The sequence below is a fragment of the Larimichthys crocea genome, chromosome XIII, assembly GCF_000972845.2.
Source record: "Larimichthys crocea isolate SSNF chromosome XIII, L_crocea_2.0, whole genome shotgun sequence".
Classification (NCBI taxonomy): domain Eukaryota; kingdom Metazoa; phylum Chordata; class Actinopteri; family Sciaenidae; genus Larimichthys; species Larimichthys crocea.
In genome coordinates, this window is record NC_040023.1 from 9,308,765 (window position 1) to 9,335,364 (window position 26,600).

At 40.1% G+C, this 26,600-nt stretch overlaps 2 protein-coding genes across 5 annotated transcripts; both read right to left on the minus strand.

Annotated features, from left to right (window-relative positions):
- Positions 1 to 311: 311 nt before the first annotated feature.
- On the minus strand, positions 312 to 9,840 carry il11b (interleukin 11b). Of its 2 annotated transcripts, none has more exons than XM_019254527.2 (5): positions 2,885 to 3,302; positions 2,634 to 2,800; positions 2,127 to 2,222; positions 1,863 to 2,030; positions 312 to 1,664 (listed from the first exon to the last, which is right to left on the minus strand). In XM_019254527.2, the coding sequence occupies exons 1-5, from the start codon at positions 2,928 to 2,930 to the stop codon at positions 1,491 to 1,493; spliced, it is 651 nt and encodes a 216-aa protein (XP_019110072.1). In that variant the 5' UTR covers positions 2,931 to 3,302; the 3' UTR covers positions 312 to 1,490. The 2 variants fall into 2 exon arrangements, with proteins under 2 accessions (XP_019110072.1, XP_019110077.1); XM_019254532.2 differs by lacking the exon at positions 2,885 to 3,302 and adding an exon at positions 9,689 to 9,840 and having other exon boundaries at positions 313 to 1,664.
- Positions 9,841 to 15,091: 5,251 nt separating this feature from the next.
- On the minus strand, positions 15,092 to 25,584 carry si:ch211-171h4.5 (myelin-associated glycoprotein). Of its 3 annotated transcripts, none has more exons than XM_010737716.3 (12): positions 25,190 to 25,584; positions 24,744 to 24,797; positions 24,408 to 24,580; positions 24,004 to 24,160; positions 23,455 to 23,609; positions 22,926 to 23,088; positions 20,532 to 20,665; positions 19,775 to 19,913; positions 18,970 to 19,069; positions 17,211 to 17,229; positions 15,589 to 15,663; positions 15,092 to 15,442 (listed from the first exon to the last, which is right to left on the minus strand). In XM_010737716.3, exons 2-12 carry the CDS (start codon positions 24,790 to 24,792, stop codon positions 15,290 to 15,292), a joined length of 1,317 nt encoding a protein of 438 aa, XP_010736018.2. In that variant the 5' UTR covers positions 24,793 to 24,797; positions 25,190 to 25,584; the 3' UTR covers positions 15,092 to 15,289. The 3 variants fall into 3 exon arrangements, with proteins under 3 accessions (XP_010736018.2, XP_010736017.2, XP_010736016.2); XM_010737715.3 differs by having other exon boundaries at positions 15,589 to 15,666; positions 25,176 to 25,579; XM_010737714.3 differs by having other exon boundaries at positions 15,589 to 15,666; positions 25,190 to 25,578.
- Between the last annotated feature and the right edge of the window lie 1,016 nt (positions 25,585 to 26,600).

Here is a 26,600-nt window from a genome sequence, read left to right on the forward strand (position 1 = left end):
CTATCAGGATGGTCCATAAATCACCGGTCATCGGTATTGTTGGTTTCAGAGCAAACACAACCTCTGAAACCAGTGGTGGTCCGACCGAGGTAGTTTTCTTTCCATTAGGAAAGTCTGTAAATCATCTTTTGGGCTGTGCTCGAACCCGATCTGGTGCGCCCGCTGAGCCTGGTTCTGTTGCCAGCTAACGTCAGATTCAGTTCGCAACAGTAAATTAGTGGCAACCAGCAACAGCCAGCAAAGTTTCAGTTTCACCAAAATCACTGAATAAAGTGTGTAAATGGGTGATTTTGTTAACCAGTCAACAGTCAGATCTCTTTTTAACATTTTATTAATGACTTGAAAAACGTACAAAACCAAAACATAGACAAAGTATAAATAGTAATACAAAACTTGACAATATTATTATTATTATCATTATTATTATTATTATTATTAATAAATATTACATAATACATTACCCATAAAAAAAAGATGAGATGCCTGCATCTCACATAATATAAAAAGCTCATAAATATCATTCTAAATAGGTTAAAAAAACAAAAGTAGAAAAATATTATTACACAACATTTGCTTGTCATTTAGCCCATTGAGTAAATCAACACTTAGCAGGCACTGTAAATGTAAACAGCCTCAAAGGGAGTAAAGGTCACAGGTCGGACTACCTCTGCACAGTGCATTAGTACGGCATATTACTACATGTACATTCAGTTTCACTGCTGAATAGATGTTGATGTGTCGTGGCCAACGCAGCATTGACAACTTGTGTAAACAGTTCACAAAAATGCCTCAAAAATTCAACATATTACGTCAAAACAGTCGTTTGATGTTCATCCTGCTACATCCTGCATATCATCACGTGTAAATAAGAGCAATATTAGCTGTTCTATTTGGGCACAATGGTGCTTTGAGCTAAACGCAAACATTAGTTTGCCAACAAAGAAACAATGCCAACATACTAATGAAGCAAGAGTGACGTACGGCACAAATTTGACGTAGATTTTGCACATATTTGGTCAAAAACAAAAGTATTGAATTATTTTTGACTTGGTGGTGGCGCCGTGAGATGAAAAGATTACAAAAATACTGAAACAAACAAACTTTGGGAACTCTGGAATTCACCATAGTCAGAAGGGTTCATCTTCTGGGGACCTTGAAAGTCAGTACTAAATTTTGTACCTAGCTAGCCACTAGATATTGAAATAACTGGACTCTTCATGAAAACTTTGACTACTTGGTAACGCTACAAAAAAAGGTCAGGGTATCACCAAAGTCATTGAAATTCATCCTCTGTGCACAATGAACATCTGTACTGAACTTCATCTTAATCCATCCAATATTTGTTGGGATATTCCCATTTGAAGAAGTAAACAACCTACAATACCATCCCTGGAGACATGCTGCTAGGACGGCTAAAACTCCTTGCTGGCTTGCATATAACATAAGTTAACAGTGGTTTTGCAGTAAAAGAAACAGAAATGGGCAGAGGGTTAATGTCTATGACAGCGGGACAGCTTCTGGAGGAACTTTAACACTCTTTTTGTCCAGCTACAAAACACTTGTAGCCGTGTAGAGATCTCGACGGAGAACTGGAGTTCATCGAAGGCTGTGGAGACGACAGGGAGGGACGAGGGAGTCGGCGACTGAGGAACCTCAGCACTGATCTGAAGACAGAAAGAAGAGAAAAGAAGAATGCAATGAACTTTAAGTGTCTTATGGATGCTTATAACTGGTTTTAAACCAGAGGTTGATTGACCTCAACACCACATGAGTTGAAGACCACCTTAAACATACTTAGTCTAACCACTTTTAGCAGAAGTATCAAACTTTTATTGTTCCATAAAAGTTGCTGGTTTTCTCACCTGTTGAAGAGATGCATTAAGTTGGTTGGATAGTTGCAGGAGGTAAGTGCTTGCGTTTGAAGATGACTGGGTGGACAAAGTGTGGTTTTCTTTGACTGTTTTCAACCAGTCGACGTGCAGTTTGAAGGACTGAGTGTACCCGTACAGCTCGGAGAGGGACACGTTCACCTGTGCAAACATTAAAAGAGAGAAAATATAAATTAAACCTATCGCTTTAAAGTAAATGTCTGGAAAAAAATGAATCCCTGATTCCAGAAACTTTACCTGCAGCGAGTTGAAATATTCAGCGTTTTGTTTTATATTAGGAAGACCGTCCAGTCTGTTCTCCACTCCGGCAAAGGTAGCGAGTACATTGTCTGACTGTTGAGAAACACGATGAGAAATTTAAAGTACATCTTGATTTTAAGCATCTTGAGACTTAAAGGTCCAGTATGTAAGATTTAGGAACATCTAGTGGTGAAGCTGCAGATTACAAACTGATAATTTGACACGTGAACTTCATATGTTTGATTTAGTTTTTGTCTTTTTTTGTTTGGTACAGGTGCTGATTGTTTCCTGTCCCAGCCTCTCAGCAGTTTATGGTACAGACAATTAAATGTCTATGTGTAAACATGTTGTATATATTTGGTTAATATAAACTACCAATAAAAACATTTATTTACTGCAATAATTAACCAATTTTATCTGTTTATTTGAATTCCAGCAGCCTACTTTTAGTTAGTTTGGTTGCATCTCTGTGAAACAAATTGAGGGGTCATCTATAAGTCTTACCAACTCATGAAGTTTTTTGGAAAGTTTCGTCAGCTCCTCCACCTTAGTGATCATTGATGCAAAGTGTTTACAGAGGTACGGACTGCTGGTGGGACGCGACCACGAGTGGACGAACAGCTCAGCCAATAGCAGCAGGCGAAGAAGACAGGAAGCGGAGTTGTGAATTACTGAAAAGACAAAGAAAAGATCAAAATAAACATTACAAAATAATTGTTTCAACGTGTTTCTCAATATCCCAGAAAAACACTCACTGTGTTTACAGCTGCTGCTCTCACAACTGTTGACAGTAACTCGCATGCTTCAGCCTCATTGACCCGGCGTGTGAATCAGAAAGAAAACCACAAAGCTGCATTTTTATTACCAACCCATGTCACACAACAGCTCTATTCAGCCTTTTTCACAGCAGCCATAAAGCAGTGGGGTAAACAGGTGATACCATGATACTAATTAAGAATTATCAGTGATAAGTAAGAGCTCCCAGGCGTCATTTGCTCCACCACCGTCACTGTCGCATCCTGTGTCATCCAGGACATGAACAGTCATTCAAGAAATCAGATTAACAGGTCAGATTTTAAATTAAAGTCCTGCGGTAGGGAGATGAAGATGACGAAGGTTTACAGGCCAAAGTAGGTCAGACACTTTCTGACTTCTGAGAAATATATGCAAAAGGTTAATAGGTCTGTTCGTTTCCACTGACGAGTCATGTTCATGTTTGAACACATCAGCATCAGTTGCACGTTGTTGTTCTTAATGTCAGCTCTTATTGAGGAGGTCATGAGTTCATTTTAATCGCAGAGATTTGGCATTGTGGTAGAAAAGAAGTCAGATGAGACGACATACAGGTTATTATGCCGGGAAAACAAAGGTAAACAGTGATATTATTGGCCAAACTGTCTGTTGTAAACATCTATTACAGTTTACCGATCGCCTCTCTGGTTAAACTTTGAACTTTATGATTATTACCAACATTTTCTGTGGGTTTATTGATTGATTGAGTGATTTAAATAAACCATGATTGCTCATGTTTCTTCTTATGTTGGACTTTGTTTCATAACTGACATAAATCAGGGACAAAACTACAAAAATAAGACCCAGTTTGTCAAAAACAAGAATTATCCTTTAAGGCACTAGGGGTCACCGATGCTTCACAGGGGGTCACAGGGCCTTTTTGATGTCTGCATTTCATGACACTGTTATTTTAGGGCCCGAGCACGGCACGCTGGGGTGAGGCGCACAAAAAAGTCTCTTGGTGACCCGGGCTACAGTGAAGCTTACGGCGTCCAATCTTTGTCAAATTTGGACTTTTCAGGTTTTGGGGTCATTTCCAGGGGTCGCATTTGAACGAACTCCTCCTAGGGATTTCATCCGATGTGTTTGAAACTTGGCGTGTGTGTTCTCAAGGCATCGACAATGCAAAGTTATAAAAATCACAACTTTTCATCAGAGGGCGTGGCCGTGACGGCGCGTGAAAGTCAACGCTGCCAATTTTTTCGGAAAAAAATGAGACTCCATTCACTTTTGGGCTGATTTTCAGGCAAAAGTGTTGGGCTATCATATAGTTTCTCAGAGCTGTCTGAAACTTCACGTGGTTGTTAAGACCAGTGTTATGCACAATTCGGCTGCATAATTAATTAGGGTGCGGGGCAAAAGCGCTTTATAGCGCCCCCTTGAATTTTTCTTTGAAACATCCCCGCCGCAGTTTTGGACACAGAGTTACGAAACCTCAGCCGAATTGTAGAACATGGCAAGACCTACAAAAAAGTCTCTTGGAGCAATAAGCCACAATGAACAGGAAGAGCGATATTTAAGAACGAAAAAAAATTTTGCTGCTTTTTTTCGCCATTTTTGCGGTTTCGAGCTGGTTGAGAAGGGGTCATGTTTGAACGAACTCCTCCTAGGGATTTTATCCAAATCACTTCAAACTTGGTAGGTGTGTTCACATAGACTTCCTGAGGAAAAGTTATCAAAATTATGAATTTTGGGGAAACGGTGTGGGCATGGCGATAAAAACATTCGAAGAAGAAATCGGCAGGAATCACCTTCACATTTCGACGTGCGCACATGTGCGAGGGCCCGACCATCGCTGCTTGCAGCTTTAATTAAAGTTTAGATTATTATTAAAAGTCTAAAATTAAAAGACTCTCGTTACTCTGAAACATCCAAAGAGACCATCGAACAACGAGAAGAAAAGACTGAGTTTGTCAAAAAAAAAGAAGACTGATACGCTCCAGGGGTTGTTTGATCATTCAGCCCGCCTCAGGTCCAGCGATCATCCGCATATTTGCCCATTTTTAGCAACGGCCAGAGCCACCACACTGAGATCACAATGCCTATTCAGAAGCCTGCTCGTGACGTCGACTATAGGTGTGAATGGCAGCATGCACGAATGGTTATTTGCCTTTGTCCTGATGAATTGGTGAGTCACCCAACGTCAGCTGGGATCAGCTCCAGCCCCCCCTCGTGACCTTGATAAGGATTAGCGGTTATGGAAGATGAATGAATGAAGTCAGAGATCGGTTTCTATGTCCAATAACACTTTTAGTTCTGTTTTTGGTCTCATTCATTGCGTGAATGAAGGTAATGAAGCAGAAGTCGTGGGCTGTAAAACCGAAACAACTCCATAAAACTGAAACTTAAGACTCCAGCTCTTATTCTGTTTGAGTTAGTCTCGAAGAGCGACATCTTTAACGTCACATTTAATAACAAACACTCTGATAGGACTCATTTCAGAGCACCTGCATACTTGATAAGCGTGTCAGCTTGTCTTGTGGCTGAAAGGTGCTATACAAATAAACGTGCCTTGTCTTGAATGAATGGTCTTTATGTTTGAATCATAAAGCTTGTGGTTTGTTTTGTCTTCCTCCTGAGCTCTCCTCATAAAGAGCTCTATTCAAGGAAACAGCAATTTAAAAAAAGATTAGTCCACGTCCGTAAACTTATCTTGCCACTTTGTGCAACTTCAAAAATCCCATAACCCGGGGCGACAAAGAGATGAACTGTCCGTTAATGTTAGGTCAGGGTACAGGAATGAAAGGTATGCCGTGGGTTTTTTTCTTCTTTCTGTTTTTCAGCACTGGGCCTCCTGGAAAAAGGAGAGTGCAGCCGGGGGAAGCGCCGTGACTCATTAATCTTTGTGGTGACATCACCGGCAGACGCCTGAGGCTGCGATCTTTGGAAGAGAAAACATCTACTTTGTTATGAGTGTCTGACACTTTCAAACACTTTTACTACCATTCACTAACTGCTTTAATTTAAAAGGTCAAAGTTCACCGTGACGGAAAATCCAGCTCTTTCTGGAGCAAAATATAATAAACTTTGTAAAGTTCAACTTTTTAAACGTGTATTGTTTCACTTTTACCTCCTCTCTGTGAGCCCAGATTTGTTGTTTTTTCTATGCTGTTTTTGATTTTCATGTTTTGTTATTATAAAACAATTATATCTGCTGTAAAAATGTCATATTTAATTAATTAAAGTCTCTAAAAAGGTGCTCTCAGTTATCAGTTTTAACGTTGGGAACAGGACTTTTAACTCACGTCTCACCGTCTTTGTGATTTTTTTTAATAGAACAATTATATTAAGACTTAAAGTTATGCAGAATTAACAGTGTGGCTGCTTTGATTGACAGGTGGGTGTGGTTACAGCATACGCTGTCCATGCTTTATACTGTCACTGGCGCAGGCGTGATCCACCACACCGAGCTTGACAGCAGCTCTTAAGAAACTGTTGTGTGATTTCCTGTTATTAGGTAAGTTCGTTTTTAATGTACACTTTACTGAATACTCCTCACACATCGTCAGACCGTGTTCTGATTCAGTTACATGTTTGTTTTTACTTGTTTATTCCTGTCAGCAGCTGCCGCAGTCATTACAGGAAACATGAACAGCTGCATAATATCTTTTTTTTTTTCCTCTCTCTCATGTCTGGATCTTATTCCAAGAGGAATTTCATCTTTTATTCCTGTTTAAAGGAGAAAAATTAAATATTGTGTCACTGTGAGTCAGACGCTGACATCCAGCCAACAGTGGCAGTCTAGTCTGTTTGACAGCAGACCTTTCCCTTCTCCTAAACAGATCTAACTTACAAGCTTTCTGCCTATGAACCCCATCAGTGAAACAGGTTTCGTGTGACTTTTTTAGTCAGACAAGAAATTTGGAAAGACTTCATTCAGGCTATTGGAAAATTACTAGAGAAGACATCAGCAGAAATCGTCTGTCATGCAAGAAAAACATCCGCCGGCACTCTTGTGTACAGTCATATATTTTGGCAGGGCAAATAGCTGTGACAGCATTACGGCTCAGAGTAGAAGTGCTTAAGAAGCACAGTGAATGGGCCGTCTTTGATGTATTTCACAGGTCACTTCATCAGCGCACACGCTCACTCATACTCATACACGAAAACATCAACACACGCATGCAGCGTGCTCACTCACTTCCACGGTTTCCGTTTGTGAGAAGCTGCACAAAAAAAATACTGGAGTCTGACTTTCAGTATGAGAACTTCCAGTGAACCTCTGAGACAGACAAGGACGACGTCTGGCAGGAAGCGTCCTATCAGCATCAGCTTCCTCCAAGAGTCCGACCAGTCATTCGAGAAACTGTTTACTGTCAATAGACCGGCAAACCACGAGTTTTCCATGTCCAAGCCTTGAACTACAGGAAACATCTCAAGACTAATCGATATTCTTATTCTAATAACTTCATACGGTGGTTTCTGTTTCCCAGAGCTCCTTTTTTCACCTGGCAACAACAAAACACGTCTGTGAATCCTCATGTTCGACGATTATGTTTTGGCGTGTTGGCAGATACTCTGATTATATATAGTTTTATGTTTTAAAAGACATTACCACCCAATAAAAATACAATAAGCAGCATGCACGGTCGTGAAAACTGCCGAGCCTCTAGACTCCTTTTCAGGACAACTTATCACAGATAACTGATGCCTGTTTCCTGACAGCGTGTGAATACTTAGTGCAGCTGCAGCTACAAGTCGATTTTTCATTCTGTAGTGAAGTTAATCGGAGCCTGAAAATATTTTTAACATTAGTTTGAGTGACCGAAAGCTTGTTTACATCCAAAACAAACGGTCAAATGACAGCACACTGTTTCCATCAAACTTTTCGGATCAAAACACGTCAGTAGAAACACAGATAGTCAGTCTGGTGTTTTGTGATAGTTGCTGGGTCACATCTTATGCACTAACTCCTGTTTCACACCCACACACTCCCACCTGCCCTACAGTGACCTCAGCGTTCCCTGTCACATGACCCTCCTCAGCATGTTCACACATGTTCCAACATGCCTGAACCAAAAGCCACAACCTCCACGTCTGGAAAGCGTATCTAAAAACTGCAGTTCCTCAAACGTCCACTTGAGGCTGGCTCCAGAAGAAGTGAGTCAGTCTCCATAAGTCCCCATGTTAAAAACTTCACAGCAGAAATAAACATGTTTACAGCCTGGTACAAAAAAACAGTTTTGGTCTCTGTAGCTAATTTCCCCGTTCATGACAACTGTACTGAGGGTGAATTTATATACAACTCACCTGTTCAGGTTATATTAAGGCTTAAAGTTATGCAGGATTAAGAGTGTGGAGGCTTTGATTGACAGGTGAGTGTCGTTACAGGTGACTTGTTTGACCAACCAGGCTCCAGGATCAAGGAAATAATAACAATAGTTAATAGAAACCTGTGTGTGACGTCACATACACACTGTCTATTCTTTATACTGGCATCTGTGTTTTCACTTGCAGTTCCACAGATGTCCACCGGGGCAGACTGTCATCATCATCATCGACTCATCACTTCTTGATACGTCGATGATCCGTCTCCATACAGTGAGTGTGCAAATTAGATTACAGTAAGTGCAATGATGACATCAGCGTCTGCATGGCTGACTCATGCGTTTCATCTCCCTCAGACACAAACACACACTTTGTTTTTCTTACCAGTCACCAGGTTAGTAATTAGTTAGTAATCGACTAGTTGCCCTCGTCTGTATAGGAGATTCACTTTTCACTTGTTTACGTTTGCATCACCAACGCACGTCACGCGAGGAGCTGACTGATCGGGGTCAAGCGTGGCTGCAGGGAAGACTTTATGACTGTCTGACCTCCTGATATGACACGACGGCTACCAGTAAAGATAAAAATACTTTGGACAACATCGTTTCTATAAGTCTCTGTGATGAGCTGCTGACTTGATCATGGTGTACTCCATCACCCCTCGCAACCATGACGAGGAGTAGTACCACAACACAATAAAAAATGGGTCAGCAGACGCTCAAGTGACAAGTTGGACTATATAAAATTAAAAAACACTCTGTAGTGCGTATACTTCAATTTCTGTATGTACTGTTACTGTAAATATGATTATTTGAGCCTATTTTCCTATTTATTTCTTCTTTTTCTTGTCCAGTTGTCTTTTTCTGTGCTTGTTTCTCTTTTTTATGAGGTTATATATATATATATACATATATTGTCATGTGTGATATACCGCATGACAAATGATTGTCATGTCTGACACTTGTGTGGCATTACTTGCATGTTTCTTACATCATTTCTTAGTTTTTAATTTAAGAACACAGCAACAATAAAGCTGAAATAACACCGACTACCGATGTGTCTTGTAAATCCGTAAATATTAAAGCAAAGATGTTTCACCATTTGACTTCAGTACATGTGATACTACAGAACTTCATATTGCTGAGTAGCACAGGGAAACCCCCTAACAAACACACACACACACACACACACACACACACACACACACACACACACACACACACAGATCAGCCAATCACAGCCCTGTCTGACACCAAACAGCGCGTTGTTTTGGATATTCAAAAGAGAAACTCAATCAGAGTTTCAACACTTTAGATTGAAGTTAACACAGAAAGTCACACACACACTCACTCATTCATTTATCTATTCCCTCACACACTCACTGATTGCCTCACTTTCAGACTCAAACTGAAGACCACGTGCAGTTCCTCCACCAACACCACCTCCTCCTCCACACAGACACTGAAACATCTTTTAAAGTATCAAAAAAAACAACTTACGTTTCATGTTTCTGATCCCACTGCTGTAAACAAACTCTCTGAGTCCACTGTGTGTGTGCACTGTACGTGTGTGTGTGTTTTGTATGTGTGTGTACAAAACGTAAAACTTCCCTTTTTATAGCAGAGTATGACACATCACCTGAGTCACCAAGCATCCATTCAAGCTCTCTCTCTCTCTCTCTCTCTCTCTCTCTCTCTCTCTCTCTCGCCGCCCACGCTGGATGGAGGTTGGTTGGTGGAGAGAGCTCCACCAACTTCCATCCTCACTTTTCATTTTCTTTGTTTGTTGATGTAAATAAGGAATAAAACGTGATGCAGGGATCAGAGGGGGGGAAAAAAAACAGAATTGAGCAACGCTTCCTGCCTCTCTCCCTCCTTATGTCGTCACTTTTTAATAATTTAATCTGAGCAGCTCATTAAAGGAGGAACATCACATCAAGAGGAGGGTGTTTATTATAATAATAAGTGAGTTCTGGACACTGAAACATCTCTTGTCTCATCATGAAGTGAAGAAATCTAACTGACAGCATCCCAACAGGCACATTTCATTCATAATAAACGCAGCAAAGATGTTCTGACTCCTGTCACGGCGAGGCCAAATACTCTTAACCACGATGAGTGTGCTCTTGAACCCCAGCTGCTACACCAGTTAAGCTTGTGGTCATCTCGGGCAGCTCCCAGTGCGGTTTATTACAATATACATATCACTCATTTGGGTTTTTTTTTTTTTTTGAAGTGTTTTACTACGTCTTTGCTTTCATGGAATTTCTAAAGTTTTGTAGGACTGGTGATTTTTTTCCTGGCTGGACATCAAACTTGCTAAAGACAAGGAGAGAGACGTCATAAAGAGAGTGACTTGATCTTGGTTTTCTGGAAATTAAGGTTTCACTTGTGAAATTCTATCATCGATTGAGATTACATCAGTCCCTGAAAGTCATCTCTGTGCCACCATGAGTAAAACTTCCTGTTTTTAAATAGGTGTATCAGTATTTATCACGCCAATCATCAGATTCAAATGTTTCACCTAGCTCATTTTTGATCTTGATGACCTTTCATGAAGCATACATTTTAAAAGGTAATGATGTGTCGATGCATTTGCAAATTGTTTCCGCTGCCTCAAACAGTTTATATCGTTAAGTTTCCACTTACAGATCCTCCGATAGACTTTTTTTTTAGATTCTTTTTTTGGCCTTTATGCCTTTAATGATAGTACAGCTGGGAAGCAAGGGGAAGAGAGAGAGGGGGAATGACAGATGCAGGATTCGAGCCGGGGCCAGCTGCAGCGAGGACTGTAGCCGCTTAACCCACTACGCTACTGACCGCCCCATCAGTCTTAATGTTTAAAGCATGTCTCTTTCCCTAATAGATAAAAGCTCATGTTCAACAGAACTTTGCTGTTGCTCAAACTCGGCATCTGTGCCCAGATTGTATGGACGTAAAAGGTAAATGAATAATGTGTTACATAGTGCATGCTACTAGTGCAATGATATGATTCTAATACAATAATAATAGCTTAATTTAAAAGAGACGATAGTCAACAGTTAATAACATATAATGATAAAACAGTAAAATCAATAAAAAATACCTTGTAGAGCGACTATAAACAGACAATGTGTGTCCACAATCTTCATCAGAAAGTCATCAGACATCTGAAGCGCCTGGCCGCCTTTAGTTTTAAGATTTGATTGAGGAAGTCAGAGGATCAGCTTTATATTCTGGAGTTAACCCTTTACAAGACTTAAACGGAACCAATGAAATTCAAGGAAAAATTGGGGAAGTTATTCATGAGGTTTTGTTGCATGAGGCAAGAGGAGAGTGCTTTGCTGGTATATAACTGGGATGAAATTAATGCATGAATTAATGTTTCTAAGTTCTAAAGGAAGAAAATGAGCTGATTTTTTTCCATTTTTCATAGTTCATATTTAACGTACGTGTTGAAATTGAGGTGGTTTTCGAAGTTAATACAGACGTTTCTCAAACAGTAATGCGTGGAAGTGTAATTGTGTGTAAATTAAATTTGACAACTATCCATCCATTTCCTTTCACTAAACCAAGGTTGGGTCAACGTGGTGGCCAAGTTTAGCAGTTCCAGACATCCTTCTCCCCAGCAGTAGATTCCAACGCCTACCGATCTATCCTGGCGTTCCCACATCAGATCTCCAAAGGAAGAACTGGTATGTTGTTCCCATTGCACAGTCACATTTTGTGTTCAATACACCAACTTCTCCATCTGGTTTTTATTCATCAATCCATTTCCTTTCATTAAACCGTGGCTGGGTGGCTGGCATTCCAGACATCCCTCTCTCCAGCAACAGATTCCAACTCCTCCCGGGGGGATCCCATTATGCAAATGCACATTATTCCGAAACACCAATAATCCGGAAAAAGAAGAACCAAAAGCTTCCGAAACATATTAAACTCAGTGGTCCAAAAGTATGTTAGTGACATAGTCAGTTTAACGCAAACCACAATCACCAAACGGCCACCATTTTACTATGTCAACCATGTTTATGTGTTACCATGATGACCACTTGACCATGACAACAAAGGTCAACTGACTGTGTCTTTTCGATAAATGGGCTTGTTTCGGATGGGTTGTCTGAACAATAGAGAGTCCCTGATTGTTGGTTTTGGGAGACTTAAACACTTGGGTTGGGAAACACTGTGGATTTTACTTGAACATTGAATGGTCCCGTGTTTTAAGTCAGTGTTGTGTCAGTTTTTCAATAATAAACCAAGGCCGGAGTCTAATCTTTTCCAATGAAATGCTTTGGATATGCTCAATATGATATCCAGGAACAGATATTGTTGAAAAACTGATAAAAATGCATTGACAGTTAATATTTTGCAGCTATGTTCTAATTTTTGCAATTGCAACCAACCACTCACAGGCCCATTTTGTGTGTGCTGCATTACTTTCACTTGTTTTTGGTGACTGGATTGCGTGAGCCAGTTTAACAGTTCAATAAGTCACTACTTACTAAGTCGGCTGTCAGCTAAAAAAAATAAACTGTAAGAGCAACATCATTATCTTACTCACTTAATCTGTATAATGGTGGTCTGCTCTTGTGTCACATTTGCGTCGTCAGTGGGTAAAAGTGAATTGGAGAGGTGGGGGGTTGCGGGGGGTGACGTTTGCAGAGTTTCCAAGAAGCAAGTAGTTTCCTGCTTCTCATGAAATGTTTGCGATAGAGTAAATCTCCACCCACCAGAATAATTCATACATCGTACAGAGCTGCATCCTGAAATCCAGAAATATAGGTTACTATCTGCTTAACTCCGAAACCACTTCTGTTCCTATCATCAGTTGACTGGGGAGGGGGGCTCCCATGCTGAACTGGTGCCAGAGAAAGTGAAGCACGTCATAACGGTTGTAGTGCTGACTCGTTCGGCTTCCTTTTGTCATCAGAGCCATATGGGGTAATGGATATTTGCTAGGGCTTAGGTGGGGGAGGTTGTCCTCAATAGTGGTTTTCACAAGAACCACAAATAATTTCCTCAGCCACCCACATACCGGATATTTTCTGCTTTTGATATGTCCCTCTCTCTCACTCTATTTTCAAGACTATGAATGTAAGGAATGCAGTGACTGGGCGAGTGGGGGAGGCAGCATGCAAATGACTGACGGGTGCAGGTTTTCTCCCTCTTTTTTTTGGCTCACTTACTCTGATATAAGCAGACATAAAAGTTGCTGATGGTTTTCGCCAGTGCATTTATTACTGGGAATGTGAAAGTAGTCCAAACATGAAGTGATGCAAGCCAGCACCTGCGCTTAAATCTTTCAGCGTCTGCATTAATTTTGACACATTTTGAAACCCCTTGGATGCTCCGACACAGACAGACTATCTTTAGGGATCAAACACTCACGCGCAGACTAAACTGCCACCAATTTAAACCGTCACATTAGGCAGGAATTCAGCTTGGCAGCCAAACGGCAGATCACCCCCAGTGACAATAAGTGAAGTGTGAAGTCAAAGCAAAGATCAGAGTAAGCGACGTATTAGCGCTTCCTGTGGAATTTCTCGAGAATGTCGGGATGTTGGTGATCTGTCTGGAGACCCCGACACAACTCTGATCTCATTTTAGATTCTGTTCCAGACACTTTATATCATCATATATGGACAGTGATGTTATGCAGCTGTTCCAGCCAAAGACAAAAATATGTTATGTTTTCAACCCAGTCTGGGTTGCAAGCTTGAAAAGCTACAGATGTCTTTTCCCCCTCACTGTTGAAGGTTTTTTTTCCATCTCGTGATGGAGTTGCGGTCCCAGATGTCGGGAGCAACATGTGTTTGAAGAGGGACGCCGGTCCAAGAGCACATCAGGTGTTTTGACAGTCGGCTGTTGCCACAGAAATAAGACGCATTAAAGGGAGGGGACGTGTGCATCTGTCAGGCATTTCAGTGATTCATCAATATATCTTCTGCTGATCAGTTGACAGTTGCTTAAAAGGTTAAAAAAAAAATGCATTTCATATTTCATAATTGTTTGAGATTTGTGTCTCACCTCCCAGATCAAAGCTCTCACAGACAGAAGTCGTCCCAAAAAGATTCTTTGAAGTTGTCTGTGTGGGAGTCATCGTCTAACTTTTTCTGCCTCTATCATAAAATACCTACTAATACTGAGTTTAGCTGTGTGTGTGTGTGTGCTTGGACTGGGAACACTGTGGGGGTGTTAGTTTTTTGGACCACCGGGAAAAAGAGGAGTTTTTCCAAGCCCACAAGGCAAAGAGAGAATGCTGAAGGGGAAGTTAGCCAGTGTCGTGCCAGAACAGGAGCTGGGCAAGTGGGAAATGTAACTGGGTTCAGCTGTTTTGTGTCAGGCCCGGACTCAAAGGAGGACTCGGATGCAGAGATTTCACCAGCTGGGTGGAACTTTATTAGAAATACTCCAACACTGAGAGACTCAAAGAAAAGACCCTAGAGTCAAAATAAAGATACTATTCAAGAATTAACTCTACAAAGCAAAACCACTCCAAAGAGGAAAAGGTAACAGAAAATCACTCCACGAGGGAGGACAAAAGCCAAATCCGCTATAAAGCTGAACAGAAAACAATAACCATAAACTATGAAATTTACAACAAAAAAATCACTCACATGGAGGCAAAAACAAACACGTTACGTGGGGAAGCAAGGAAGCTCGAGGACTGTGGGAACGACTGGCTGGGGTGAACGAAAAGAACGAAACACTCCGGCACAAGACAAAGGCAATATATACACAGGGTAATGGGGAACAGGTGGAAACAATCAGGGCGGGGAAGACAATCAGACCGGTGACACATGAGGAAGGGCAACTGACCTGAAACGAGAGGAGAGTTATCTTTTAAAATAAAACAGGAAATGACAAGACAAGACAAAAACCTGAAACCCCAATTCTCTAAACATCACCAACGAGCTGAAAGGATATTGTGCTTCACTAGTTTACAACTTTATTAAAATCCCATGCCAACATAATATTTTTTGACTTGTGTGAACATGTGTATAATATTACAAAAAGGTTTAACTTCATATAAAACTTTCATAGATGCTTGAAACAGTAAAAAAAAAGAAAGAAAGAAAAGTAGATACATTTCACATCACCAGAAAAGAAAACTCGTTAAAACTAAACATTTAGGACGACTTTTGATGAAAATGAAACTCTCTGGTCGGTTCCTTCAGGTTCCACTTTGGTTGCAGCAGGTTTTGGTTTGCGAGTTGCTTCTGGAAGGTTCTCATAGTTATCATCAGGAGGAGGCATCGATTTAGGCTGTCGAGACTTGGGGGAAAAGACACAAGGACAAAAAACAAACATTAGAGTATTGCAATGAAAACGACGTATGACTAACCATTAAACAGTTAGTCATACGTCTTGTGTAAATATGTTTATCATTGCAGGAAACGCTGATAAAAAGTTGTAGATACCTGGAGTTGCTCATAGACAGAGGTGATGTTGCTAATCTTCAGATCGGTGTAGGTGTTTTCATCTTTCGCCTCGATCTGCTGAGAAAATATATAAATAGGAATCAAAACTGACAGTTCTCGGTGTTTGAGGATGTGAGATTAATATCAGACAGCAGGACTGAATTTCACTGTGTGTGATGTCGAAACAGTGGAATTGTAAACGGTGACTGCGTCATACCAGATGAATGATTTACAGAAGTGTTTAATGTAATATTTAATATTTAATATTGCGTGTGACCAAAACTCAATAAATGAAACAGGTTAGTATGGGGCACTCGGTTAGATTAGTTGAGGAATGCTGAAAAATTTCACAATTTCAATTTGCACTTTGCACTTTTGAAAGCGGACCAAACCGCCTGGACGACGTCATGCAGTTACCCAAACAGCTGCTTGTTTGGACGCCCGTATTGCCCAAGATGAGCACTGACTGGCTTTTCCTACTGTAAGTGAGTTAATGAGCTTCGACACCTGTCCAAGCGAACCGGGCTATCCGAGGAAACAAACTCTGTGTGAAAGCACCTTGAATGAATTAGAGGAGGCTGAAGTGACGTACGCGTTCTCAATCAGCTTCATGAGGTCGTCACCTGGAATGATGTTACAATTAACAGGTGTGCCTCGTCAACAGTTAATTAGTGTATTAGTGTCTTCCCTTCTTAATGTGTTCGAGGTAGAGAAACAACAGTTCATCGTTACTTTGAGACATGAAGGTGTCACGTTTTGTTTTGGGATTTCTTATTTTTATATTCCCTGTTTTATGTTGAAAGAGTGTGTTTCCTCAGGTGTCTTGTGTTACTTTACTTCTTGAGTGCAATCGTTAATTAGTTCTCTTGTATTTACTCCACGTGTTACCTCGCTTTAACTTATCAGGTTGTCTGTTCCACGGAGAAACTACAGCAAAAGGCCCAATTTAGAGTCGGGTTAGTTTGTTCATTCTGGGAAACTGTAGCAATAATACTCAACACTCAAGGTAACAAATCCATAATAACTCTTATTTTCAGGTGTTTATACACTAATTAAATCATCGTTATGAGTATTATATTCCATTTCTGCCAGATTCTGTAAATAGAGCCCTTTAAGTCTGATATATATCAACATATAATGTATTGTAACATATAATAATTTAACTCTGACAGCATTGTAAGTGCTTTCGGAAAATGCTTTTGTACTTTTACTTTACATCGTCTTACGTCTTACATCATTTTTCCAGCATGTGATCTGTTCTTATTAGGAAAACCAACTCATCATATTTGAAATTTATCTCGCCTGTTTAAGACGTTCTCTTGTACTTTATATGTTTTGAAAATCTAAATTGTTTATTTTGTTAATGCGTGCATGCATGGGGAGCGACTCATTCCTTAAAATGATTTATCATGTTTGAAGCTTAGTCATCCCGACTTCCTGCTTCAGTTAGTTCGTGAGACCAGACTCTGACTAAAACCATGACGTGCCACGGTTGTCAATACCTCTTATCAGATCTGCTATATTAGTGCTGTCAGAAGGGTATTTTTTTCTCACTGTCTCTTGGTTGGCTGGCTGTCAAATTTCTCTGTTTTAAGTTAAAAAAAAAAGAAAAAAGTTCTTACCTTCAGCCGCCGGAAAAGACTTGGCCGGAGAAGAAAGACAAACAGGGAAGGAATGTTAACAAGAACTACAAGGACCAGCACTAAATGTAGATAAACTGTCAACACCTGCATGTGGGATTTCAAGCGTCTAATCATGAAACTACATTTAAGATGAAATCTTAAATCTCTCACGAATAAAAAATGATCCCTGGCAGGGATGTTGAGACAACAGTTATTAAAACTTAGGTCACCAATTATGATGCAAAGGAGAGAAATATTATGTTTGTTTGAAGGAAATCTTCTACTTGTCTGGTACTTTCCTTAATGTGTAATGAGATTAAATATCTCAGCCATTATATTGTCAATGATTTATCATTGATCAGATGAGCGTGTGGCTGTGTTATGAGCAATTGCCACAATGCATGGCTGATAACAATGGCATAAGATGCTTCTTCCACAATAGAGTAGCCAAATGTTAAAAGTTAAAGGAGGTGTGCTGAGGTCTGCTCTTTATAAAACGGCATCATTGTTGTGTTGACCGACCCTGAGCTGACCTGATGTGACGTCTAAGTTATGTTTATCTAAGAATGAAAATAGTTACTTTGGATCCGTGAACTCATTTATCAGATTAACTGAGACTACCATCAGCTGTGGAGAAAGGAGGAAGAGGTGGGACTGAAGCTGTCTTTGTCTGAATAGATAATAGTTTTGATGAATGTGAGACAGACAAGCATTGACACAATCTTTGACCTCTTCAAGAGGATTTAAATCTGGGGCAACTGGACTTGGTTGTAGACCTGTGAAGACGTTTCACCTCTCATCCAAGAAGCTTCTCTAGTTCTGACTGCCTGATGGTGAGATCCGAGTATTTACTCCACCGGCTCCCAGTTCCACAGCGTGTTCAGTTCAAAATCCTCCTCCTCACACACAAAGCCCTCCATAACCAGGCAATTACTATCTCATATTGTTTTGATGATTCGATGTTCTTCTTATGTAAAGTGTCTTTGAGTACCTTGAAAAGCGCTTTTAAATAAAATGTATTATTATTATTATTATTATTATTATTATTATTCTTATTTCTATTTATTTATCCTAGCCAGGATCATAGCCGGGCCATAGTTTACATTTGCTTCTTGTTGCTGTGGACTGTCATCAGAGTCATTAAGTCACCCGAGGACCATGTGGACAACAGTTTGTCGGGTCACCTGAGGTTCGGTTGAATGCAGCGTCGGGTCACCCGGGGTTCAGCGTGGTGAACGACAGTCGTTAGGTACCCCGTGGTTCAGCGTCGTTCACCACGCTGACCCCGGGTGACCGACGACTGTCGTTTACCACACAAACCTCGGGTGACTACGACTGTCGTTACCACACAAACCTCGGGTGACCTAACGACGTGTGTTCACCACGCTGAACCCCGGGGACCTGAACGACTGTCGTTCACCCACGCTGAACCCCGGGTGACCCGACGACTGTCGTTTACACCACACAACCCCGGGTGACCTAACGACTGTCGTTCACCACGCTGAACCCCGGGTGACCCGACGACTGTCGTTCAAGCCGAGATATCACCAGATATCTTTAAACCTCAAGTTTAAAACTGGCATTTTTGGGTCATTTTTAACATGTAAACCAGAAGTAGAGCTCTGTAACTGAGCAGTTTAAGTAGAAAAAGGACAAGAGTGATGTATTTACTGTTTTTATATGTTGTTTGTTTTTATGGACAGTTTCTATGAGTGCTCTTTAAGTTTATTATCATTATCAACAATTAAGGACCTCTTACCTTCGAAACGTACGCACACCAACAACAACAGTCAGGATGTAGAGGACCAACAGCACTCCACATATAATGTAAGGACCAGTTAAATAGGAGCTTCCTGAAACTGAATTAAAACAAACAAAAAAACAATCGGCAGGTTATTAAGAGTCAGTAGATTTTACCACCAGAATTAACCAGTATTTTTTTTCAGACATATCTTCAATCTATGATGCAAGTTATTTTGCAATGAAGTACTTTTTAGTTAATCATATAGTAACTTTCCTCAAGTTCAGTAATTTTCCAGAATTAACTTTTTTTTCAGAGGGTGTGGAAAGGGGGACAAATGTCATCATGGGTGAGTACATGAAACTGGATATCACCAGTATGTTCTGGTTCGTTTATACTTCAGTGAGTTTTAAAATTAGTCAATTTTTCTTTGAATCTTCAAAAAAAATTTATTGTTGTGTTTTAGTTCGCTTCACGACACGTTAACTCACATTACTTTATGTTAACTTTCCTCTACTTTCTTCTTTCCTACTTCACTTAATTCGACCTCACTTACGTTGTAGCTGAACTTCAACTCACTTCAATCTCATCTCACTTCATTCAACATTACGTAACTTGTCTACGTTCAGTTTGTCTCATAATGTAGCAGGTGGTGAGTCATTCTCTAGTGAAGTGGATTTCAGTCATTAATCAGAATTTACAAAAAACTGATTCTGAATGAATCAGCTGACCTGCAGCCCATTTCCAAAGGCAGTAGCCACACAGAGGTTCAGAGTAAGCAGCATGATGAAGTATTATACTGAAGAGTAAGAGTTCAATTTACCTGTAGTGGCCGAGACCTCCAGAGACACCGGTTTGGACTCCTGACTGCCCACCTTGTTTATTGCTTTGCACAGATACAACCCGCTGTCACACTGACGGACCTTCAGGACCAGAGTTTCTCCATCACCTATCTCAATCAGCTGTGATGAGGAGAGGTGATAAATGCTCAGGTTACCGTAAAGGGAATGCCGACGGGGAGCTAAGGCAGCGTCATGCCAGAACCGGAGCTGGGTAAGCAGGAAATGTAACCGAGCAGCCTGTACGGACCGGGACTGACTTTCACTCGTCGGCGAGAGCTTGGTGAAATAAAAGGCTTGAAAGACGGGCGCCGAGCTGGACTTCTTGCTGTTGGACGTTGTGTTACGTGCGTGCCGCAGTCGTTACGGATACGCGGCCGTTCTAGTCAATGTTTTAAACCCCTACCAGCTCAAAAGCAAAAACAAATTAACTACGTAGCATATTTACACACGTAGAAGCATATTTAGAAGCATATAAACCAGGAAAATGACCAAATCTGGGCAACTAAACAAAGTCTGGCGGGCTAAACGCTTCTGAAACTCTCTCGGTGGCGTTTGAAGTCGGAACAGTGTTGCAGCTGCCACGTGACAGAGACATGTCCGGTGGGCCATTACCTGGCTGTTATTCACTATTTTTTAAGTAATATAATCATTACGAATACACGTGTACAGCCGGGGGCGCTAAATCACAGACATACCAATTTCTATGAAATGTTGCTTCAAAAAGTAAAACCTATTCACCTGTCCGCTGACGACTCTGAACCAGGTGAATGCGGGGGCAGGGTTGGCATCACTCGAACATATAAACGTCACAAAGCATCCCTCAAAAATAGGAGCTGATGTGCCGAGTGTTGCTTTGGTGAATCTAGGAGGATCTGTAGGAAAACCAACAGAGATATCTGGGGTTAGAACATATTAGGCAGGCCTCCATGTCACAGGAATGTTCAACGTGGGTAATGGAAAGCAGGTTTGCTCATATGTCATGTTGTCCATGAACTAATAGAAAAGTGTAGGAGTACAGATTGAGCATAGTATGTAAAGGACATTAAGAAATAGTTGTAGCATAGCTCACAACGAGGCAGAGGCTCGAGAGGTTTCTCCATGATGTTACTGTTTCTGTGTGAGCACTGAGGAACGCCTGCCCTTTCACACATGCACACCACAAAGGTCAAGTGTGTGGTGGTGTCTGTCTGATGAATGCATTGCCTAGACATGACTTCACAGAAGCCAGGATACAAGAAAAAACGGGGGGGTGAATATGCCGGTCAAAGGGGGTTCAATTATAGTCGAGACGCACTGCGGAGCTTCACAATGGCTCTTCAGAAACCTGAAGGTGACGTTACAGAGACTACGACCATGATCTTATACGTTAAGAATAGACTTGAAGTTCACGTTCAAGCTACACAGCTGCAACTTTTCGACCATAAACTAACAGATTTTAAATCACTGTGAGCAACTGTGAGCTCAGAGCGCTGGGGGGAGTGTTAGTGTTTGTAGCGCAGGCGTTTTGGACCACCGGGAAGAAGAAGAAGAAGAAGAAGGGGAGGTTTACAGGGAATGCTGATGGGGAGCGAAGCCAGTGTCGTGCCAGAACAGGAGCTGGGCAAACGGGAAATGTAACCGGGCTCAGCAGCCTCTATGGACATAATGACAGAGAAGACGAGACCGAAGAGGACGTTGATGGAGGGAGCTAAGAAGAGAAAAGCCGCCGGACAAGAGTAAATCTGGGTCTGACTTTTCTGTCATTCGTTACAAATACACGTGTACAGCTGTCCATGTTCATGACAGTGGTATTACGTAATACCTTTAATTAAGTAAGATTATGAATACAGGGCTTTTACTCTGTGGTATTGCAACTCTCACTTTGGTAAATGATCAGAGTATTTCTTTCACCGCTATCACAGCCTGCCGTACAGTAACAATGGCACCTTGTGTCATGCGTGCAGGCGTACACTCATTACTCTTCCTTCAGCACCGAGTTAAGACAGGTTCAGCTCTTTAAACACTGACTGCTTAAAGAAACGTTTCCGTCTGCGCAGAAAAAAAAATCCCCTCCAGTCAGTCAGTCAGACTAAGTCATGTTCGAACAAGTGAGCTGTGTTTTCAAACTATGTTCTTCTGTGTCTAACACACTCATCACCTTAATGGATCATAAATCAGTGTTCATTCTTTATAATGAAGAAGGCAGGTAGGAAGAGGAGGGAAGGAGAACTTGTGTCAGTGAATTAATAAAAAACCAAAAGACGAATGAATGAATCAGTCAGTCAGTAATATTCAGAGAGAAAACAACCATATTCCATCAGCTTCTGCGACAAACTTAGTAACTTTTTAGAGTTACGTGTAATTTGTAAAAAGTTCCAAAAACTGCAGTTACTTGAACGTCCACTTGAGGCTGTCTCCGTAAGTCCCCATGTTAAAATGTCCAGATATATTGTGGAAATGTCAAATTTAAATAAAAACAGTGTGTATTTGTGACCTTTTTATGTAAAATGTAAAACAGATTTTCTCTCCTCAGTTTGTTTAATTTGGATAATTGTAGGAGAATAAAGAGAAATCTGTCTAAATAGCAAGTATCACAGAAAAGTATTGAAGTTAAAACATGATTTTGGTTGCTAGAATATGTTTCTGAATCTTTTCTGGTTCATAAATCAGTCTGGAAGAAGTATTCAGATCTTTTACTGAAGTAAAAGTACCTATACTTTTTTTTATTACACTTGTCCTGCATTAAAAATCCTACAAAATGTATGAAAAATACTCATATGGACCTTGTGACTGAGATATTTGGATTATACGTATATGATATTATTAGATTCTTATTACTGATGCATCAAAGAAGCATTTTACTGTTCTAGATGCTCCATGTGAAGCTACTTCATCTACTTTATTTACTTCAGGTAGTTTAGACTAGTGGTTCTCTCTAAAGGGTCACAAAATAATTAAAGGTAACGTGTTGGATTTTATCAGCTCTTCGTGTTGTTTTATGTAAAAATCACTCAACTTAATGTGGAAAGAAAAGCTTTCTCCTCTTTAACTTTTACTCCTGAGTGCATTTTAAACAGACTTTTGGAGTAAAGCATCTTGTGTTTCTTCCTCAGCAGAGGTCACTGTTTTCACATTAAACACTGAGTATCTCACAGTGGACGAGGAGCCTCATAGACGTTGCAGACGGTTTGGTGCTGCCCCCTTTAGACAGCGGGTAGGAGACAGAACAGGTGACATTCTCGTTGTTGTGGTCGGCTGAGAGGATGAAGACCACTAGGGACGTCATGGTCTTCTGTCCATCCACTCCCAGGCTTTCCTGTTACATAAATGTAGTTGAGTAAAGAGTATTTCCTTTCTAAATATTCAGTCAATCAATCAGACTTTATTTGTATAGCACTTTTAATACAAAATATGTAACACAAAAAACATAAAAAACCCCCAACATCCAACCCCAACCCTCCACTACAACAACCACCACAAAGCACAACACAAACTGAAGAAGTGGCATCTCACATCTCAACCTGGACTCTTTTTGTACAAAACTACAGGGGTTTGAATACAACAAGACAGACTTTATTCATCCCACACGGGGGAGATTCGCTTGTTTACAGCGGCACCAACAGTGCTAACCACTGCACTAAAATCTAAGATAGCGAATAAGAGCGAATAAGCGATGCATCACCTGCTGTGATTTGTGCCAATCCCTAAAGGAGTCTGGTAGGGTCCAGTTGATGGTCGGGGGCATGGAGGGGCACGGCACTGGGACTGAACACCGCAGCTCCGTTTTCAACCCCGCTAACACCTCATTCCCAACAGTTAACTGGGGCGGAGACGGGCCTATTGCAAAGATAGAGTTTTTACACATCCAGCAGACATTAGTGATTACTTACATTTGTGTTTCTGGTTATCTGATGGAAGGAAGTCCAGTAATTACTCTGCTGTTATTTTCCAAAGAGTCACATTGTATATTTACTTATTAATTACCCACCATCCACCACTCTGAGGGTACAGGCCTCACTTGTAAGTCTGTCTAGAACCAATCTTCAGAAGACTTTCCTCCAGGTAGCATAGCGCATGACTTCTTGTATTTGTACACAAAGAAAGGCAACTTTATACTTCTACCCGAGTACATCTCAGAGGCAAATATTGTAATAATTAAGTCTAAGATTTAATGACAGGAGCGCAAATATTTGTCCATTTGAATATCTCTCATTACTTCATCTAGTCATACCTGGTTGAACTGTAATGTTGACTCCTCCCTTCGTGAAACTGTACTTTAGTGTTTCTGTACAGTCCAGCCTAAAGAAGTATACATTGCTGTGGGCCTGTGTGAAGTCACGGACCAATGTAGTGCAGTCATTCCTCCTCAAGTCCCCGACTATTTTCATCTACAAGAGTTTTGAGAGAAATCAGCACAACACTTTAAATTCTGCAAATAACATCTAGAACAATGTAGACCACACACTCACAAAAATGCTCATTTCCTTTTTTTTTTCAAGCGGGAAATTTGACCGTATCCTGCAGTTAGTACTAGTACTAGCTTCCTTAAAATGAAATACAATGATATATGATATACGAAGTTGCTTGACAACTGAAATGATGAGTTTTGTTGCAGAAAACAAAGAGACAACCTACTTGTTTGACGACAGAATGGTCTCTTTTTGTCCACACACCACGTTGTGAGCAGTTCACGACGTCTCTCTTCAGCAAGTCTGGGACGTTGAAACTACACGGGACTTTGATACAGGAGCCACTGATGGCCACGATGCTTTGGGGCACCGTCACACTCCAGGATTTGCCAAAGACACCTGAAGTGATTCAATGAAGCACAACTACCACAATCGTTCTCCTTCACGTTCATTCAACCTCATTTTAACAGTTTCCTCTCTTAGAATAAGAAACTTTGAGGAAATGTGAAAAAAACAACAACATCCACCTGTAGAAATATCTGTGTGTAAACAGAGAACTGACCTTGCATCAGAGCGATGAGCAAAGCGGAAACCACCAGACCAACACCCATCTTAGCTGGATGAGATGAAGAGTTTGAGTCAAAGATGAACAATGAACACAAAAAAATAAAGAAAGGACAAAAAAATACATAATTTGCATGTACTGAAAGAAGAAATATTTGCGTTATGATGACAAAAATTACAAATAATGCACTCAGTGGCAAGTTTGTGGATGTAAACTATCACAAAAACACTTAACATAAGCAATTTCTGCTAACTCTCTCTTAAATATTACCCTACAGCCAATGCAAACTAAAAAAAAAAAATCAAAATGAAAAGTCACACTGAAACATTTTACACCAATTTTGAAAACACACAGCATATTGACTTAATCAACAAATATTAAACAAATAATTAAGAAGATACAAATACAGTTCTTTCAGCACAAACTCACATCTGTATCTTTACCTGTCAGGCAATGTTGAGCAGTTGGTCAAAGAGGACTGATTATCTGAGTAAGGAAGTGATGGAGTGTTTGTTTGTGTCAAAAAGATCTCGTGTCTGTGGGGAAATCTGGACTGTGGGTGTCACGTTTGACACATGATATTTGTCCATCAAACGTGACACGATGAGGAAGCGGATACATTTTGCAATGTATGTTTAAAGCAGCAACAAATCTGATGATTTATTTATTTTTGCTCAGGTTTTGAGATGTCTGCAAGAACACTGTAAATCTGTATTCAAATGATCTATGTTGATATTCCTGAAAAATTTGTTGCAAAATAAAAGTCAGGGGGGTCACCAGTGTCTTCATTCTGGACTAACACTGAAGTTCTTCAAACGTCCACTTGAGGCTGGCTCCAGAAGTGAGTCAGTCTCCATAAGTCCCCATGTTCAAATGTCCAACTTCACAGCAGAAATAAACATGTTTACAGCCTGGTACAAAAAACAGTTTTGGTCTCTGTAGCTAATCTCATTGTTCATGAAAACTGTACTGAGGGTGAATGAATGGGACTCAAACATCTAACTACAAATTAACAAAACACATTTAATACCAACTGAAAAAAACCTTTTCTAGTGTAGAAATAATGAACTCACTGAGGTTGTCTGTAACTTCCACAAATTCTTGACAAACAGGAAGTTTGTAACACCTCACATTTATTGCACGCAGCCAACGAGAAGTGATGGATTACTTAATTAGTGTCATTGGAAATACCCATGTTGACTATTTCATGTCAAAATTAATCAAATCAATATATTTATTTCTCTTAATCCACATTTTATTAAATATCTATTATATATATTATATATTAAATATTTTCTTCTTTTCAATTTACTCATTAAAGTCCTTAAAGATGCACAAGATAGAAATATTTCTAAGGCACTTTGGTGGACCCATAGTTTCCAATTGGACCCCAATTTCTTTATGATATTTAATGACCTGTTATTTACAGATTTAGGTTTAATTTTGCATCATCACTCTTATAATCTTGTCTTTGGGTATAATTATCCTCTACAGAATTAATGTCAGTAGTATCATAAATACCTTTAATAGTTAAATACAGTGTTATTTATTATTGTTATTATTATTTTTTGGAATAAGACCGTTTTTACAGTAGATTTATTAAAAGAAAATGTATTGTTTATTAGCATTAAAAACAGGTTTGAATATTTTTTAATGGCATTTTAAAAAATTGAAAAATGTGTCATATTTTACAAACTGTTTGTATGTTTTAAAGGTTAAATCTTAAAATACAAAGTAACTTAAAGTATTAAGAAATGACTGAATGTATAGCATAAAGTACACACATAAGTATTTCCCCCTGAAGTACCTCAATTTCGTACAGTACTAAAGTAAATCTACTTTGTTACTTTACAC